The 16,960-nt window shown below is 52.7% G+C and overlaps 5 protein-coding genes across 5 annotated transcripts; 2 read left to right on the forward strand and 3 right to left on the reverse strand.

The window, feature by feature from the left end:
• Positions 1–277: 277 nt before the first annotated feature.
• BKA58DRAFT_62471 (uncharacterized protein) lies at positions 278–2,545 on the forward strand. The gene is made up of 3 exons (XM_046175640.1): positions 278–487; positions 535–1,561; positions 1,609–2,545. The coding sequence occupies exons 1-3, from the start codon at positions 365–367 to the stop codon at positions 2,223–2,225; spliced, it is 1,767 nt and encodes a 588-aa protein (XP_046020214.1). The 5' UTR covers positions 278–364; the 3' UTR covers positions 2,226–2,545.
• A 970-nt stretch (positions 2,546–3,515) lies between these two features.
• Positions 3,516–7,589, reverse strand: BKA58DRAFT_406312 (uncharacterized protein; the record flags this gene model as incomplete). Its single annotated transcript, XM_046171944.1, has 2 exons — positions 3,516–6,596; positions 6,645–7,589. The coding sequence occupies 2 exons, from the start codon at positions 7,587–7,589 to the stop codon at positions 3,516–3,518; spliced, it is 4,026 nt and encodes a 1,341-aa protein (XP_046020215.1).
• A 1,061-nt stretch (positions 7,590–8,650) lies between these two features.
• On the reverse strand, positions 8,651–10,794 carry BKA58DRAFT_62583 (uncharacterized protein). Its single transcript, XM_046175643.1, has 2 exons — positions 9,543–10,794; positions 8,651–9,494 (listed from the first exon to the last, which is right to left on the reverse strand). Exons 1-2 carry the CDS (start codon positions 10,518–10,520, stop codon positions 9,063–9,065), a joined length of 1,410 nt encoding a protein of 469 aa, XP_046020216.1. The 5' UTR covers positions 10,521–10,794; the 3' UTR covers positions 8,651–9,062.
• Positions 10,795–10,937: 143 nt separating this feature from the next.
• Positions 10,938–13,986, forward strand: BKA58DRAFT_394453 (uncharacterized protein). Its single transcript, XM_046171198.1, has 6 exons — positions 10,938–11,161; positions 11,217–11,303; positions 11,348–11,374; positions 11,427–11,810; positions 11,858–13,537; positions 13,611–13,986. The coding sequence occupies exons 1-6, from the start codon at positions 11,141–11,143 to the stop codon at positions 13,929–13,931; spliced, it is 2,520 nt and encodes an 839-aa protein (XP_046020217.1). The 5' UTR covers positions 10,938–11,140; the 3' UTR covers positions 13,932–13,986.
• BKA58DRAFT_394457 (uncharacterized protein) lies at positions 13,987–16,874 on the reverse strand. Its single transcript, XM_046171199.1, has 5 exons — positions 16,623–16,874; positions 16,368–16,551; positions 16,270–16,313; positions 15,975–16,217; positions 13,987–15,922 (listed from the first exon to the last, which is right to left on the reverse strand). Exons 1-5 carry the CDS (start codon positions 16,717–16,719, stop codon positions 14,208–14,210), a joined length of 2,283 nt encoding a protein of 760 aa, XP_046020218.1. The 5' UTR covers positions 16,720–16,874; the 3' UTR covers positions 13,987–14,207.
• Between the last annotated feature and the right edge of the window lie 86 nt (positions 16,875–16,960).

Here is a 16,960-nt window from a genome sequence, read left to right on the forward strand (position 1 = left end):
TGGGGGCCCAGACTCATCCAATCAAGGCGTCGTGGCGTTGAGGGTGACGTTGATGGCACACCTGCTCGACCAGGCTGCTTACATGCTGCTGTCAAGGCGACAACCGGGTATCTTCACCAACGTTTTCTTCAACACAACTCAGGGGACAATTACACTATATTCACCACTTCACCATTTTATCTGCGTTTAATTCCGGTTTATTCCAGTTCGCAGCGGCTTCAAAGACCCTTCTTTGCCACGTGCTGGCCATTCCTCGACCTCGCGAATCATCACCAGCACATACGAGCGACGTCTGTTACGTCTCTGCAAAGCCTTCCTAGTAGCCAGATACTTCACCGATTTGTTTGGTCGAGTAACTACAATCATGGGCAATTGTGGTAGTTCCATCGACTGTACTGCGTGCATTAGAGACCGGTGGGGGACCAAAGGATGGGAACCAAAGTGCCCATCACAAAGAAAGGTCAATGCAGACATCGCAGGTATTGGGGTAAGTAGTGAATCTTCATTTGATTCATTGTGCTAATGTAAGGCCAGATCCTCGTATCATTCTACTTCAGCGCCTTGGCTGTCTTCGTGGTGGTGATCCGGGGGTACCTAACCTCGACCTTGCCTTCGGGTCTGCTACAGTCAACTGATCAGCATGCAATTACAATACTGAAGGGCCCATTCAGGCGAAAAGGGCGCCACGATAGCGCGGAAATTGCCATATTCATACAGACGCCAAAACAACAAAGCCGCAGCCATGTTCTTGTCAAATTCATCAAGATGCTTAGCGACCAACAGCTTATAACGGGAATCTCAATACTGATTGCTGCGCTTTCAGGTAGATGTGCTATATCTCAGAATGAATGGCATATCGTTACGTCGCTGGCTTATTTTTCAGCTACGACGCACAGCTTGTCACTTGATGTACTGCGAAATCACCTAGCCCATCACAGATGGGTCAGGTATTGTCGCGTAGCTTTCACGCTTGTGTTTCTGATTCTGTTCACGTTCACCTTTCTCGTGGATAATCTCCGAGAGGGCTACAGCAGCAAAATAGTCCAATGCACGTTGGAGGAGTGGACATCGGATCCCGGGCTTATGAGTGTCATCCGGCTCGTAACCCAGATTATTCCTATACTGACAATCTTATGGGGAAAACATATCTCGGCCATAGCTCGACTAGCTGCTCCGGAAGTCGCTTACCAACGTCATGTCACCGCTACCCTAATGGATCGCATATTCATGTATCTCTGGAGCCGATCGAAACCCCCCTCCGAAATGGAGTTGGCAAGCATCATCGCAGATGCCCGTCTTGACTATGATACTAGAATGAAACCACCGTGTGATACGGCAAAGATATCTGTTTGGTATTTTCTTGAGCAATATCATGAAGCGTATCTCTCTGAGATCCCCGTGTGGGCTTTCCAATTCGTTTTCGGGACGGCAAATACGATTTCTGCGGTATTAGTAGCCGACGTCTACCCATCGAGCGATGCAGGGATGCTTGGCTTTGGTCAAGTCGTTGCGATCGGTTTGCTCGTTCTTCCATTGCTTGCTCTAGTTGAAATCATAAACGGTAAGCCACGTCTTCACTCTCATGATGACTCTGCTGAATCAATGAAGAACAAACCGCGTTGGACAGCTCCCTTTCCTTATCAACACAGGGTAGTTTGCACCAGATCGATATCGCAAACACTTCATCTCCGAACCTTACCGCATCCGAGCCGCTGATCGAGCCATCCGTCCGCGTGCAGGGTGATGGCGTGAGCGGGTCTGGTCACATTGCGAATTCGCTCCCATCTAAGGCGGACAGGAAAGTCGCGACTCGATCTTTGGTTCTTTGTGCATCATCTACAGCACTAATGATTTTCGTGGGGGGTGCGGATTTCGTCCAGCTATACATGCTGCTGGGCATCGTTCCAGCATGGGCGCTATCAAAACTGACCATCGCTTTGAGACGTCAAATTCACCAGGCTCGATTCGTATGGAAAGAGATGAAATCACGCAAGACTAAGAAAACTTCCTTACAGGCGTCTCCGATGGCGCATAGCACGTCTGGAGATAGCACATCGCACAACCCACCACGACTGCCTTCCCTGGATATGTCCGACAACCAGCGCGAAAATGCACACATCACTGCGACAGAAACGAGCCCGACATTCGAACGACCTCGCAGGCAGGATACTGAAGCTAGCCTTGGTTTGAACGCACTGTTCAACAGGCAAGACGGGAGTTCTTGATCGCCAGGCGGCCCAAAATATGGGGTTTCTTTTATCGCACGCATGTTAGGCGGCCCTTGAACTATAGTGATGCGACGATGGGTCTGGGGTACATGCTGAACGTAGCGACCTGCAGTACCACCATCACCCTCCGGTACATCTCAGCCCAACCTGCACGGCTGATCTCTAATACCGCTCCCCGCCTTCACGATCTTTTCAGTCGACTATGTAGGCGCTTGCGGCCGACTTCTCAGCATATGCTTAGGGACTACAATCAGACAAGGCTGAGTCATAATACAATTCATCAATACACACCACCAAGCATTAAAAGCTCTCAAGCATTCACCTTTCCATTGTTACGTCTGGTCTGATTCGGTCATGGTTTCCATCCAATATAGTGTGTCATACGCTGTGACACACGTAGCTAACCGTCTCGACAGGCCACGAGACATCCGAACTTAATCTCGGCCTTTCTAGACTACACCTCGTCACGAACACGACACGGCCCCCGAGAACTATACTACTGTCCTATACCCAGCTTATCGCATTGTGGTCTTCTTAAAAGATGAACATGTAGAGTAGACACTGAAGCAGATATCGGGCTTGTTCCATTGGCAAGATGGAAAACATTTCCCCCGACGCGGAAAGAGTAAAACTAAGTTAGGACATGGAAATAAGCACATCAATGGCAAAACCTCCATCATTGAATGAAGTATCCATATTCCTTCTTGAACCTGAACCAAACATGTCCGCCATCCGCCTCCAAAACCGCCTCCCCATGTCGAAACCTCCCACCGTCGAGCAGCCGACCTTATTACGAAGCCAGCCATGACACATGAAAAAGAGATACCAGTAGACCCCATAATGACCAAGCCCCAGATGTCGATCCTAACCCACATGCACGCCTGGATATTCGCCCATCGCCAATCATGCATCCCAGATAAAAACCTTCTCCAACGCGTGAGAATTTGAAGAGCCCAATGACTTTCTTCAAAGTTGAACAAACGCCCAGATCATGCAAAAGCAACGCAAAATAGTACAGAACAAAAAAAAGGGTCCTACAAAGAAGAGAATGGACGCCGCAATCAAAACGTTGCTGGCCAACTGTTCCTTAGAACTTGCGATGAAGATCGCTTGCAAACTTTTCGTATGTTGTACCGCGTGGCAAGGCGTGCGGTTCGAGATGTCGTTGATAGCACTTTTGAGTATGTACGAAACTGCTAGCCCTGCTCTTCATGAAGGTTAGCTCACATAATAACATGACCGTAGCACTGCGTACCTGTTTTTCTTCAACCCCACCAATGACTCACATCACGCAGCTTTCAGCGCCTGGGCGACCAAGACCGGAACCAAGATTGCAGTGACAAGGCCAACATTAACGACGATACCAGCAATGAGCGCCGTTCGCTTAGACTGTGGCGTGACGTGACCCAGGTGGCCTTTAGTAAGCTCGGCGATGACTTTGTCTCCTAAGAAACGGAAGAGAATGATACAGGGTGGCAGGAGGCAGAAAGCCGCGAAGATGAGCCACGATAGCTTGTTGCGCCGTATCTCATCTTCCGAATTGGGCTCGCGCTCTACACAGAGCAGGTGTGGAGAGTGCTGGTGGGCAATGTTGGTCCGGACCGGCGCAGGGTAGATGTCTAGGCTAGGGTGTGAGGCACGGAGAGGTGTGGTAGTGTCGCTGGTTGACGGACGATCACTACCGGCAATGAAGCGCGTGATGTGCGTCTCTTGAGTCGAGATGGTCAATCGAGCAGCCTCAGGCGCGAGGAACATTTGTCGCAGTTTCGTCTGCCCAGGTACGGCCGAGCGGCTGGTGCGACGCTGTTGACGCAGGAACGTGGTCGAGTTACGGAGGTGCTTGCGAGCACCAGGGTTTGGAGACGTCTCTTGAACAGTTTCCAATTCTGGCGTCTGGGAGAATGGACTGGCTTCTGATGGTGTTCGATGCTCAGGACTAGGCTTATAGACTGGTCGCGATTGGCTGATGCGCGTTACACTGCCTGTAGCTGGAAAGGGCGAAGCGTAGAAACCGGTGTAGTCTGAACGAAAGCTCTGGCGACCGACGCTAGAGCTGAGCTTGACACCAGGACTGCTGGTATCTGCGACACTGCTACCCGTCTCATGCATGCCAGTTCCGCGAAGAGTACCAGTGAGGTTGCCTTTGGGCCCAACTAGGGAAAGCTTCTCAAAGGTATTCTGACGTTCAAGACCAATGAGGCTGTTGTCGAAAACGCTCTCATCAGCGGTACTCGAAGTCGAAAGAATACTATCATCGCTTCGGTACCGATAATGTCCTTGCGGCTGACCCACGGACGAAGCGCGATGCTCATCGATAATGATGTTATCATTAGGGCCTGAAGCTAGCAGTTCTTGCGTCTCTTTGTCGCTGAAGGCGTATGGGTCCGCCCAAGGAGCGTAGTCATATGGCTGGTTCACAACACCGCGTCCCCTAACGTCCTCAGCTCGAGTAGCAAATTGGAACAATGGTGCTGTTCGCGATGCTGGAGGGCTAGTGGCCAACGGAGGAGATGAGGTATCGGGTGCCGTACGGACACTTACTTGGGCTCTCAACTGCGGTGGCGATGAGCCGAAATGGTGAGGGTGTTGAGTGCGTGTAGGACTAGGATGGTTGTAGTATGTCGATCGAGCCGGTGATTGAGCTAGCTTCGCCCAGGATGGAAGGGAGCCATCCGAGTTCAGACCGAGACTGTTCCGGGTACCCTCGCTGCTGCTATAGTCTGCAATACTGCTTAGAAGAGACTCGTGGCCTTTCGAATCGCGACTATTGCCGCCAACCGTCTCCCAGTCCGCTTTGTCTCCGGGAATAGCTGCGTCGCCGCCACCAAGAGGTGTGTCGGACTCCTCGGGAACGCAATATGATCTATTTGTGGCTGATTTACTTAGCATTAGGCTCGCTGAATTGCGCCTAGCCCACATCGCGGGTATCTTACTATCGTCCTGAAGCTTGTTGGTCGTGTCTTGGAAGATCTGTTCGGCCTGTTCGAGCGCTTCTCTAGGCGTATGCGGGCTTTGTGGGTTGTCCGCCTGGGAGTAGGATGATGAAGGCTCAAGGTCCCTGGCTTCTTGCTGAGAGTAAGACGAAGATGGCTCTAGAGTGCATGCTATAGGGGGCTGAATCGACGCATCCAACTGCGAGATGCGGAGCAAATCCCGAGTATCTCCGTACGAGTAGCGTGACTCGTCAGAGAACATACCCGACATTGCCAGGTGCGGAGGAAGGAAAGGTGCTTCATCGTACTCAAAGGCCGGTGCAAGAGGAGCCGCTTCACGAGGGGGCGAACCTGGGTGCTGGGTAATTGGAGGCCGTCTTGAAACTGCACCAGTTTGCTGGATCCCCTTTCCTTTGCCTTCGTAGTGTGTGGCCAGGGGCGCACTTGTAGTATCATGCGGGCTATATTCATCGATGAGCTTGCTGATGGTGTCCGTCCTAGGATCGCCTTCTTCGATGGAAGGGTGGTACATGTCCTGGGCGAATGGGCGTGACATTTGCCGACTGATGCGGTTAGAGTCGCCGTAATTGTACGAGCTCTTGGGATTGTACTCGTTTGCGAAGTCGCTTGCGTTTATTCCACTAAGCCGTGCGAACGGGTTACCACTGCTGTTCCGGTTGCTCTGAAGTCCCTGCTGATACATGGACTTCCGATGACCATCTGCGGTGTAGATTGACGAACTGGGGTAGATCGAGTCAAGATCATCGTAGTAAGGTTTCGCAAAACCGCTCTCAGTAGAACATGGCAGATGAGAATCATCTAGTCGTCCGATTTGCGTAGAGTGCTCATCCGGCAGCATAGATGCCAACGACTCCGTCTGGTAATGTCCTGCAGGATGCATGCGCGATGTCTCCGCCTCATTTTGTCCAGTCGAGAATGCTTGGGGAAAGGCTGGTGTGAAGGCATGGAACCCTTCGGGTGACAGGGGACTACTTGGAGTAGCTGGCGACATGTGGCCGACCGGGAAGTATGATGTTTCGGGGGTGGTAACATAGGTCTGATGTAGCGGACGCGGGAATTCTCCGTCCATGCTGATTGATGCCTTGCTCACGTTTTCGTTACGCATATCCTGCAACTCCTCGCCCTGTGGCACCGCCGGGGTCTTGCTGAGCTTCTTCGTCAAGGTGCGAGTTAATCCTTTGAGGGAGAATCGTGACTCGCGCGCGGGCGGCTTGATGGCCAACGGGGAGGGCGCATTGACTGATTCTGGGCTGTATGGAGGCGATGTGTAAGACGAGGAATTGGGACTAACGGCAGCAGGCAATGGCTCAAGTGGAAGCTCCATATGCGAATGCTCTGACGAGTCTTCGGGACGTCTCAGAATACCTGCATGCGCTGCACGAAAATCGCCGTACACGGCTCGTTTGGGCGCCATCTGTTGCGATCAGCTGTGCTGAGAACAGAGTTGGGTTGTAATACATACCTCTGAAAACGCGTCGCCAGATGAACGTAGAAGAAGATATTCACTAGAATCGAAGTCGCGCGAGGGCGTAACAATGTCGTGAAGCACTAGCGAGTCGTGCGGGTTAACCAAGTCAAAGGAAGCACCGCGATAATGGATAATTGCGGGCGTCGTGGGCGGTGTCGCGGGCGCAGTTGTCGCGAAACTAGGTGCGCCTATTCGCGTCGGCTCTCTTTCATCGTGGGGTGGTGAGAGCGACGGGTCGATCTGGTGGGGCGGCTGCGGGAAGCGGGATAGCGAGAAGGTCGAGAGTGTGGGCGTGGTCTGCGCGCCGCTGGAGTGTGAAAGATCGGTGGAGAAGCTCAACACAGCAGGACGCGGTGATTGGCGTTGTTGCGTAGATTTCACGTTTGGAAGCGAAAGAGAAAACACAGGACCTGTAGTGGCAGGCGGTTTCGGTAACCTCTTTCTTGATTTGAACTGACGTACCTTGCTAGACGAGTTGCCAGTAGATATACTGGTAATACTGCCCGTCTGCACGCGAGGCTCAGCCGACTGCGACCGAAGCGATAGCTCGAGCAGTGTTGGTTGCTGGGGCGGCGGGCAATCCCCGTGGAGTTGATATGCCGACTGCGAAAAGTGAAGAGGGCGCAGTGGCGGACCAGAGTCTGACTGCGTTGAATAGGATACCGATGGTGCGCGTTCGATATCGTTCAAGGCAAGCGCCGCAGGTTTCCTCCGAAGAGTCTTGCCTGACGGTGTACCTGTTCGCGATAGCGTGGGCGTGTGTTGCTGCTTGCGATACTCGTGGATGGTGAGGATGTGGACGGGAGTCCGGGAGGAGGCAGACGAGGTAACTGAGTGGTGGGGGGAGTGGACGGGCGTCATAGGATTTCCAGCTTGCATCCGCAGTGAAGCCGCCTCAGAAAGTCGCGGTGACTGCGAGTGGGGGTAAAATGCCGCCATCTTCGACTTGGCCGTCAAGACCGTTTGTGGTTTACTTCGGTGGTGACTAGGAGTTTGCAGTCTGATTGCTGACTACAAATCTGTCATTGGTTTCATGTGTAGGGTAGCTTTCCAGGCTCTTGGTTCGTTGTTTCGCTTCGGGTCGGACTTGAGGTGAAGTTTAACGAATGCATTGCGGGACCCACGCCATGGGCTTCGAGGGCATGGATACGGTCCAATTGCTTTCGTGCCAGTCAGCGAGCTGTACTCGCGGCGATTCCAGAGTACTTGATGAACCTCAAAGTCGCCGTATACGGATGTCGTAACCGTCCCGGAGTGGGCTGATGTTCGAAAGAGCGGTTTCCTTCGGAGGAAAAGGCTGAGTACAGTCACAACCGAGTGTTCGTGAACGCAGATGTCGTTTTGTGCTGATAAGCGTAGTAAAGGCAGAGCGGTGCGACGTCAGAGAAACCGAGAAGGCGGAACAAAGAACCAGCAGCGAGCGACGATGGGAAGGGGAGATATTAAGATTAGAAGTCGATACAGAGAAGACGGGCGGCACGAGATTCTATCCCGCAGAGAAGAAGAGGAAGGAACGCTGCGAGATATCCCGAGCGGCGATAGACGAAGAAGGCACGATGTTCTCTCACCGGGTACCTACACACAGTAGGAAGGAACGATGACGGACCAGCAAAAATAAACAGAACGGAAAGAACATCCCTAGAAGCCAGCCCAACTTCAGCCCCGGCCTCAGCTCCGAGGGGCACCAGGCATTCGTCACGCTCAGCAGACCACACAATTCCCACGCATCCTTTCTGCTGCCCTACCTCATTACACCTACCGGGACCGTTGCGTGCGAAGAAAGAGCAATGCAGCTACATGTGTGGACGTCGGCATCTTGACCCCTTGTCTAGCGCATCTACGGTCTGACCAGTCAAACCTCGCAGACACCTGCAGCGACGAAACACACGACATGGGCCGCGCGATGGCGAGAGAGCGTCCAACACCACTTGATCTGCCCCGAGGGATGCGGCCTAATACCCGTCATCTCGTTTCAGAGCCTAGCGGGCGAGAATTCGGAGGCCGGACGGATGTTGGAAGGATCCAATCAGGCGGCGTGGTGCGTTTGCCTGCGAGCTTCACGACTGGCATTGCGCGGTAGGGGAGATGAGGCTTACCTCAGCTGGTGGAGAGAGGTGGAGATGAAATTTGGGGGGAGAGGTACGGAGGCTTGCCTGGTGCAGGAGGTGGTGTGCGTGATTGATGGATGGGGGTGTGCTGTCATTTCACGAACCTGTCACAAATTGCGCTAATGGTGACGATCTTAAGTAGCCGAGTCTTGGGAACTGCATGTTCTCACGCGAGTAATGATAAGGTGGTCGTCTGCCTGTTTTATATTGCAGCGCCACAGTTCGGGTCTTATTAGGCTCTCACGCGGGTACTTTGCTTGTAGTTGGTAGGAATAAACTACTCTACGCCGTTAGATGCTGACGATCACCTCACTGTATACCCGCTAAGTCTATCACCGCCACTTGATCTATCGCCCTTGTCTTCTGATTCATCTTGGGCAAGCTCATGCAAGGCTTGCTTCGCACCGTATTCCTTCAATCCCGTCCGTGACTTTCTGCGCCGTATTGACGGATACCGCACGGGCTCCAAATTGTTCAAGGGCGAGTACGAAAAGCGTCGCGGATCAAGACCTTGCGGATACTGATGTTCCAGCACGACGCGAATGTTCACGTTCTCGGGCACCGAGCTACGCCGATGGTGTGAAGAAGAATCTCCTCTGGACGACTTACTCTTATCCGGAGGCGTAGCTGGCTGCTTAGGTTGGGGTGGGGACGGAGCAGCTTCAATGGCTCTGCTCTCGTCGGCCTCTTGATACTCTATCAGATTCGGGTTGTTGACCTCCCCTTGCCGTGTACCCTGCAATGATAAGCTTGGATCGGGAGACCGTTCAGTAAGTAAACTTACGCGTGTTGGATACACAGTTCCCGGCATCATGACATATTCATCCAGGGTATGCATCAGTTTGGCGAAGTTGAACCCATGCCCTGGCCGACTTGGAAGGAACCTTTGCCCAATGTCATGTTCAAAACTGAGCATACAATCTTGATTCGGCATATACTTGGAAAGGTTGGTGTACCACTGAGGATATGTGCCGTACCAGGCTCCGACATCCGCGTTCAGATCGACCGACATGTATATGTTCTCGACATCTTCCGGCTTCTGTACAAGCAGGACAAAGTCAAATTCGCGCGGTAGACCTGATTTCTGAAGCATGTTCTCCGTGAGCGTCCAAACGGCCTTGGCGTCTTCAACATCGTACTCTGATCCATGTGGGCTTCGCTTTGATCGTACTGAACCTTGGATGCTCATCATGTGGAAGACCTTGTAGCTGCTCTTCATAGCTGCTTTCGGGTTCAGCGAAGCAGAAACAGGGGCCTGAGATACGCCCAGCGAGCTCGATAAGCTGAAATTCCACTGCAGGTTCTCTGGCGACACGGATCCGAACATCAGCTCTGGTGCATGCTTCAGGATGCGCGGATGCGATGCGCCTGGCTTCCGGGGTGTGTTGGGGTCACCGTCGTCGCCATGAACGGTAACTTCAATTTCGGCGCTCTTGAAACGGTGCGACTCTGGGTCATGGGGATGGAAGACAAAGTGTACCGACACGAAGAAGAGGTTGTTGATGACGGGTTGATGGAGTTCGTTGGACTTGTAGTAGCCATGTTGCAGTCGATTCACATGGGCGGAGATGTACGCGTTCCCAGGTAACCGGCGCTCATAGAGGCATTTCTTGTTGATTTGCAGGCGCTTCCTTGGTATGTTTGGATCTTTCGGCGGAGGCTTGACCGTTGCTCGACTTCTCTTGACAGGCGGGTCAGGTGCTTGCTGTTCTTGTTCTGGTTCGTCGTTGCCTCCCTTGAGATGTCGCATCAAGGAGTGCATCGTAACGTGGAAATATGTCGGAGATGGCGTTCACTATACGCGCGGGTTGCCAGTCATGGAGTATCGAGTGGTGCGTGCCCAGGATGTCATCAACGCTACCGGCTATGGCGGTATCTCTGGTGAGTCCGGATCTGAGCTTATCATGGCTGCGACGCGATACGAGAATGTTGAAAAGGGGAGAAGGGATGAAGGCCTGAGACGCGTCAGGTTGGATAGGAGCGAGATAGGTAAGAAGTTGGTGGCATAGGCCGAATTGGGCGTGGATCTACATGTCTCAGTGGTGCTGGTGTTGAAACCAATAACCCCTACGTCATGCTAAGGTTAGCTCGAACCAACACAGGCACGCGCAGGTTCGCGACACCTGAATGGTCTGCCGGAAGCACATGTGCCTAGAATTGCATCCATGGATGTCGCTGGATGAAGGTTAAGAGCGCGTTGCCGCGGACGTAAGCTCCTTATCAGCGCGCGTCTTTATCGCAAGCGAACCCCGCAGCATGGCCCAAAGAGGTGAGGCTTGTAGAGCGGGAGAGCGGTAGAGTCAGACTGAGTTATGATGGATACAATACAACGTAGAATCGCGTTGTCTTATCCTTATCCTTGGCTGCTTTTGTGTTCACAAGATGCAGTTGTGTCCAAAGGAGGTGTGTGACATGGTGCCATTGACGCGTACGACCCCTGCTGACCATCTCGCGACAGCTTGACAAGCTCGTCATATCGCAGCTCGGCCTCCTTGCGCAACGTCGACTGGCAAGGGGAGTGAAGCTAAACCATGCTGAAGCCACCGTGAGTCTCGCATTATATCGCGTGGACGCTGCTAATACTGCCAGGCTTTGATCGCGAACAATCTCCAGGAAGTACGACCTCAGACTTCGCGAGCATCCCCAGTCGCATGCTGAACGCGTACAGCTTATCCGCGATGGAAACCACTCGGTCGCCGATCTCATGTCAATTGGCACGACGATGCTTGGCCGCCGCCATGTACAGCCCTCTGTTGTCGCTTCGCTCGGCGAGTTGATGGTCGAAGGCACCTTTCCAACCGGCACATACCTCGTTACCGTCCACCACCCCGTCTGCACCGACGATGGAGACCTTGAGAAGGCGCTGTATGGCTCGTTCCTGCCAATCCCATCGAATGACATGTTTCCGCTACCCGACTCGAGCGTATACGAAGACACAAAGCAGCCAGGCGCAATCGTGGCTGTCAAGGGAGAGGCTGGTATAATCAAGCTGAACGAGGGGCGCAAGAGGATCAAGCTCAAGGTGAAGAGCATGGGGGATCGGCCAATTCAGGTATAGAACTATCACGCGACCACAGGCATGCAACTCACCAATTTTAGGTCGGATCGCATTACCACTTCATCGAGACGAACCCGCAACTTCAATTCGACCGTATACGAGCTCATGGGTACCGCCTCGATATTCCCGCTGGCACATCAGTACGCTTCGAGCCCGGCGACACCAAAACAGTCACCCTGGTACAGATTGGTGGTAATAAGATCATAAAGGGCGGAAACCAGATCGCTTCAGGCTTCATCGAGGACATGTCGGTTGCAAATGGCATCGTGGAAAGGTTGAAGTCCGGTGGCTTCCTTCACGAACCAGAACCGCATGGCGACGCCGCACACATCGACATCTGCACTATGGAGCGCCTGGCCTATATCAGCATGTTCGGTCCGACGACTGGTGACCTGGTCAGATTAGGTGCAACAGATCTCTGGATCAAGGTCGAGAAAGATATGACTACATATGGCGACGAGTGCGCTTTCGGCGGAGGCAAAACACTAAGAGAAGGCATGGGACAAGCTGGAGGTGTATCAGACAAAGACTCGCTGGATACCGTCATTACGAATGCTTTGATTATCGACTGGTCTGGCATCTACAAAGCGGACATTGGAATCAAAGATGGTATGATCGTTGGAATTGGCAAGGCAGGCAACCCAGATGTCATGGATGGTGTGGACTCCAACTTGGTAGTCGGTTCATGTACCGATGTCATCTCTGCTGAACATAAGATTGTCACAGCAGGTGGCTTCGATTCTCACATCCACTTCATCTGCCCTCAACAAGCACACGAAGCTATAGCATCAGGCATCACGACCATGCTCGGCGGCGGCACAGGACCCAGCACAGGCACAAACGCAACGACCTGCACTCCAGGCAAGACGCACATCAGGCAAATGCTCCAAGCCATCGACACACTCCCCGTGAACTACGGCATCACCGGCAAAGGCAACGACGCCGACATCCGGCCCCTCCAACAACAAGCCGAAGCAGGAGTCTGCGGCCTCAAACTGCACGAAGACTGGGGCAGCACCCCCGCCGCCATCGACGCCTGCCTAACCGTCTGCGACGAATACGACATCCAAACGCTCATCCACACCGACACACTCAACGAATCCGGCTTCGTCGAGTCCACCATCGCCGCCATCAAAGGCCGCACAATCCACACGTACCACACCGAAGGTGCGGGCGGCGGCCACGCTCCAGACATCATCAGCGTCGTCGAACTCGACAACGTGCTGCCTTCGTCTACAAACCCCACTCGACCCTATACACGCAACACGCTCGACGAGCACCTCGACATGCTAATGGTATGCCACCACCTCTCCCGCAACATCCCCGAAGACGTCGCTTTCGCCGAATCCCGTATCCGTGCCGAGACCATCGCCGCTGAAGATGTACTGCACGATCTCGGCGCTATCTCCATGATGTCCTCCGACTCGCAGGCCATGGGCCGCTGCGGCGAAGTCATTCTGCGTACGTGGAACACTGCGCATAAGAACAAAGTGCAAAGAGGTACGCTGAAAGAAGATGAAGGAACGGATGCGGATAACTTTAGGGTTAAAAGGTATATCAGTAAGTATACTGTTAATCCGGCGATAGCGCAGGGTATGGGGCATCTGGTGGGGAGTGTGGAGGTAGGTAAAATGGCGGATCTTGTGCTTTGGACGCCCAGGAACTTTGGGGTTAAGCCCAGTTTGGTGGTTAAGAGTGGATTTTGCTCGTATGCTCAGATGGTATGTCTTCCTCATCCTTCCTCCCCTCAATAATCTTCCCTCCATCATCAAGCAGGAATCTAATACAACCCAGGGCGATCCCAACGCCTCAATCCCCACCGTCGAACCCATCATCATGCGCCCTATGTTCGCGCCCATGGTGCCTTCATCCAGCGTAACGTTCGTCTCGCAAGCTTCCATTGCCTCTGGCGTCGTTAAGTCCTACGGCTTGCGCAAGCGCGTCGAGGCGGTGAAGAATTGTAGGAATATCGGTAAGAGGGATATGAAGTTCAATGATACGAAGCCGAAGATGAAGGTCGATCCCGAGAGGTATACGGTCGAGGCGGATGGAATGGTTTGTGAGGCGGAGCCTGCGGAGACGCTACCGTTGACGCAGGGGTATTTTGTTTATTAGGAAGAGAATTTGTAGAGTTAGTTCTGATATCTTGAAAAGCTGTTGTGCTTTCTAAGTGTGTGCTTTATATTCGTGTATGTGATGATGTTTCGTTGTTAGAAGAAACAGCTCTTGCTCCAATTTTCCTATAAGCTACTGGTTATTTGACAATACGTAAGACACGTTCTTACCCCAAAGGGTTAACAGGTACAGCGACACGCTTAAACCGCTCTGAAAACAAATCCTACAAGACTAACGCATAGTACTCCGGACAGCATCTTCAAACTAACAATACGATCAGTTCCCTCTCATACACACCACCACCTCTTCCTGATCGTCGCCAGCTCGCGAGTCAGCCTTCTCTTTCTTCGTCATCGGACTTCTCTCCCGATCGCCACCCAAGGTACTCTGCCTCTTCCGCTTAATCGTTGGCTCAAAGTCGTGAGCGTTTGGGTTCAGCATGCCGGAGCTGCTGAGATCGGAGTGTGCTGTGGCACCACCGAGTGCTTGTGCGAGTTCAGGTCCCATACCTGTAGTGTCAACGTGGTGCTCGAAGCTGCCTAGTTCCTCGCCAAGGGCACTGTATAGCTGTCTCTCTAGACGGCCAGTACTGTCGATGCTTGAAAGTGACACTCCAGTCTTGTGGCAGGACTTGAACGGAGACAGCTTGTTGCTCTCGAAGGAAGCATTGGTGCTTAGGTGGGGGTCGATGACATCCACGTCGATGATTTCGACTACATCGGGGATATTCTTCTGAGTACTGTGCAAGGATCCGTCTTTGTCCTCAAAGATGGATATATGTGCATTCTGAGACCCTGACTTCAATGATGGTAGTAGGCTCTGATCATGGCGCATGGCTTGCTCCGACAGCCTCGGTGAGTCAGATGCCATACCTTCCTTCCGGCTCCTAATATTCACAGCTGAAGGGCCGTAAGCTGACCCAAACTTAGCAGGCTCAATGGTCGGAGGCGGCGCTTCACTCCGAGTGAACCTATACATACTTGAACGTGCCGGAGATGGGTCTCTCATGGAGATATCTGAGTTTTGGGTTGGCAGCCGTTGCGCAAAGGGATTGGGAGTAGGGACACGATTGGTGTTTGGAAAAGCAGTAGGTAATCGCGACTGCGAAGGAGGACAGTTCTCTTTGTTGCTTGAGAAAGATGGGAGGTTCATCGTGGGCGGTTTGTCATTTATCGCATCGTGGAAACGCTGTCTACTTGGCGACTGCTTGTTGGATGCGTTCCGTAGGGCATTGTTAAAGTCTGAGTATGATGACTTGCGAGCCATGGCCGCCGACGACGGGCGGTTGATGGGTGGATCGATATCTGACTTTGGGGGACAGTAGTTGTGAGTAGTCGGTAGGCGACCAGTATTCTCATGGGGTTGATTGCCTGATCCATGCGATAATCCACGATTCTGCTTTGGTGGACTCATGGCTTGGATGATCTGACCTAGCTGGTCATCTCGAAGGGTGACGACGAGCTGCCTCTCCTTGTCCTTCCTCGGCGGATGATCTTCCCATTGGGTACTCATGCCTTGATCGTATTGGGACCTGTTGGGCATCCATGGTTGACTTTTCCGTGACAGATGTGAAGAGGCGTACATATAGTCAGGCATGGCCATGTCGCTAGTTGAGCCCGACGTCCTTCTTGTTGACAAAGTATCCATGCTAATGTCGTCGGCAGAATCTACAAGCGAGTTGAGATTGTCGTCCCATATGCCTAGACGACCGTTATGTTTGAAACCTGAAAGTGGCTTCGCAAACTGTGAGATAGAGGGCAGATGCGCATTAGAGCGTCGATTGGGTAATGAGTTCTGTGATCTAGCAAAATCGGATGCTGATGCTTGCGAGATCGGTAATTGCATGTTGATATCGCCTGGAAAAGTGCGAGCCTTCGGTGTCCAGGACTTCGTCGGAGATGTTTGCGACATATGCGTGGTCCGCTCCAGCGCATTGGGGAGATATAGAGGGTTTCGGATGGGCCATGAGATGCCCGCCTGCTCTAGGACGTCTGTTCCTAATTAGCGATGCATATGTGAGGGGTATAAAGTCCTCTGGCGTACCTTTTGGGGCATGCTGGAATGAGAAGCAAACAATGTCGTTGGTCGTGCCGAGGTCTACCTCTCCAGGACTGGCCGTCTTCGTGATTAACTGTTCCGACAACATGATCTTTATTCGTCCTTGTGGGTCGTGAGCATTCCATGAGTTCTGCATGAGGGTTCGTTGATGGAAGGGTGGGAACTCAAGGCATTGTTTCCGTTGGCTTGAAGGGTATTCGTTGACGGTGAGTGATCTCTTCTCTTGCGCTACCCATTGTCAGTCCAACGGTGATGTAGCATTGACTTTCATATGACATACCAATCTCTCGGGGCCATTTCGACGTTATGTCAAAGAAGCCACGGCTATGCTAATCAGCATTGTGGTCCCATATCGACAGGCCATGGCGTGGAGCTCACAAGACTCTAGCCCCGTCAACGATGACCTGAACTGTGTATACAACCTTCTGGTTCGCCTTTCGTTGAGACTCTATTAGTGCCGAGGCTTTCGATGCAGTGGCCCATGAATGTACGGAGATACGGAACGATGTGGACGGCGGCAGAGTGCTGATGTAGGAGGTCAGAGTGGGCAACTGGCGGCCATCTACATACTGTCAGTACTGCTGTTGAGGTAAAAGAAGATCGCATGCGGGTAGAGTATAGCACGGTACTCACACTCCTCAGATGAGACATAACAGGCAGTCTTGAACTCCTGTATCGGTACGTGAGAGTCCTTTGGGAAGAGGATCACGTCCCAGTCGTCGTAGCGCATGGCAGGCGTGCGATTGCTGCTGTTCGGGTCCAAAAGAGCAACAAGCAATTGGCAGTTGTGCCGGATGTGTATTTGTGGAGAGGAGGAAGCAGACCATTGTTTATGAGAGTCGAGGGTTGAGCGACGGAGGGTGCGCCCAAGATCCAGTAATGAGGAAGGCACGATTGTCACAGCGCAACGTCATGGCGCGAGGCGACTCACATCTTCGAGGGTTCGTGCAGATGCGATGAAGTGTAGATTG

This window comes from Alternaria rosae (assembly GCF_020736505.1).
Source record: "Alternaria rosae strain MPI-PUGE-AT-0040 chromosome Unknown BKA58scaffold_13, whole genome shotgun sequence".
NCBI classification, from domain to species: domain Eukaryota; kingdom Fungi; phylum Ascomycota; class Dothideomycetes; order Pleosporales; family Pleosporaceae; genus Alternaria; species Alternaria rosae.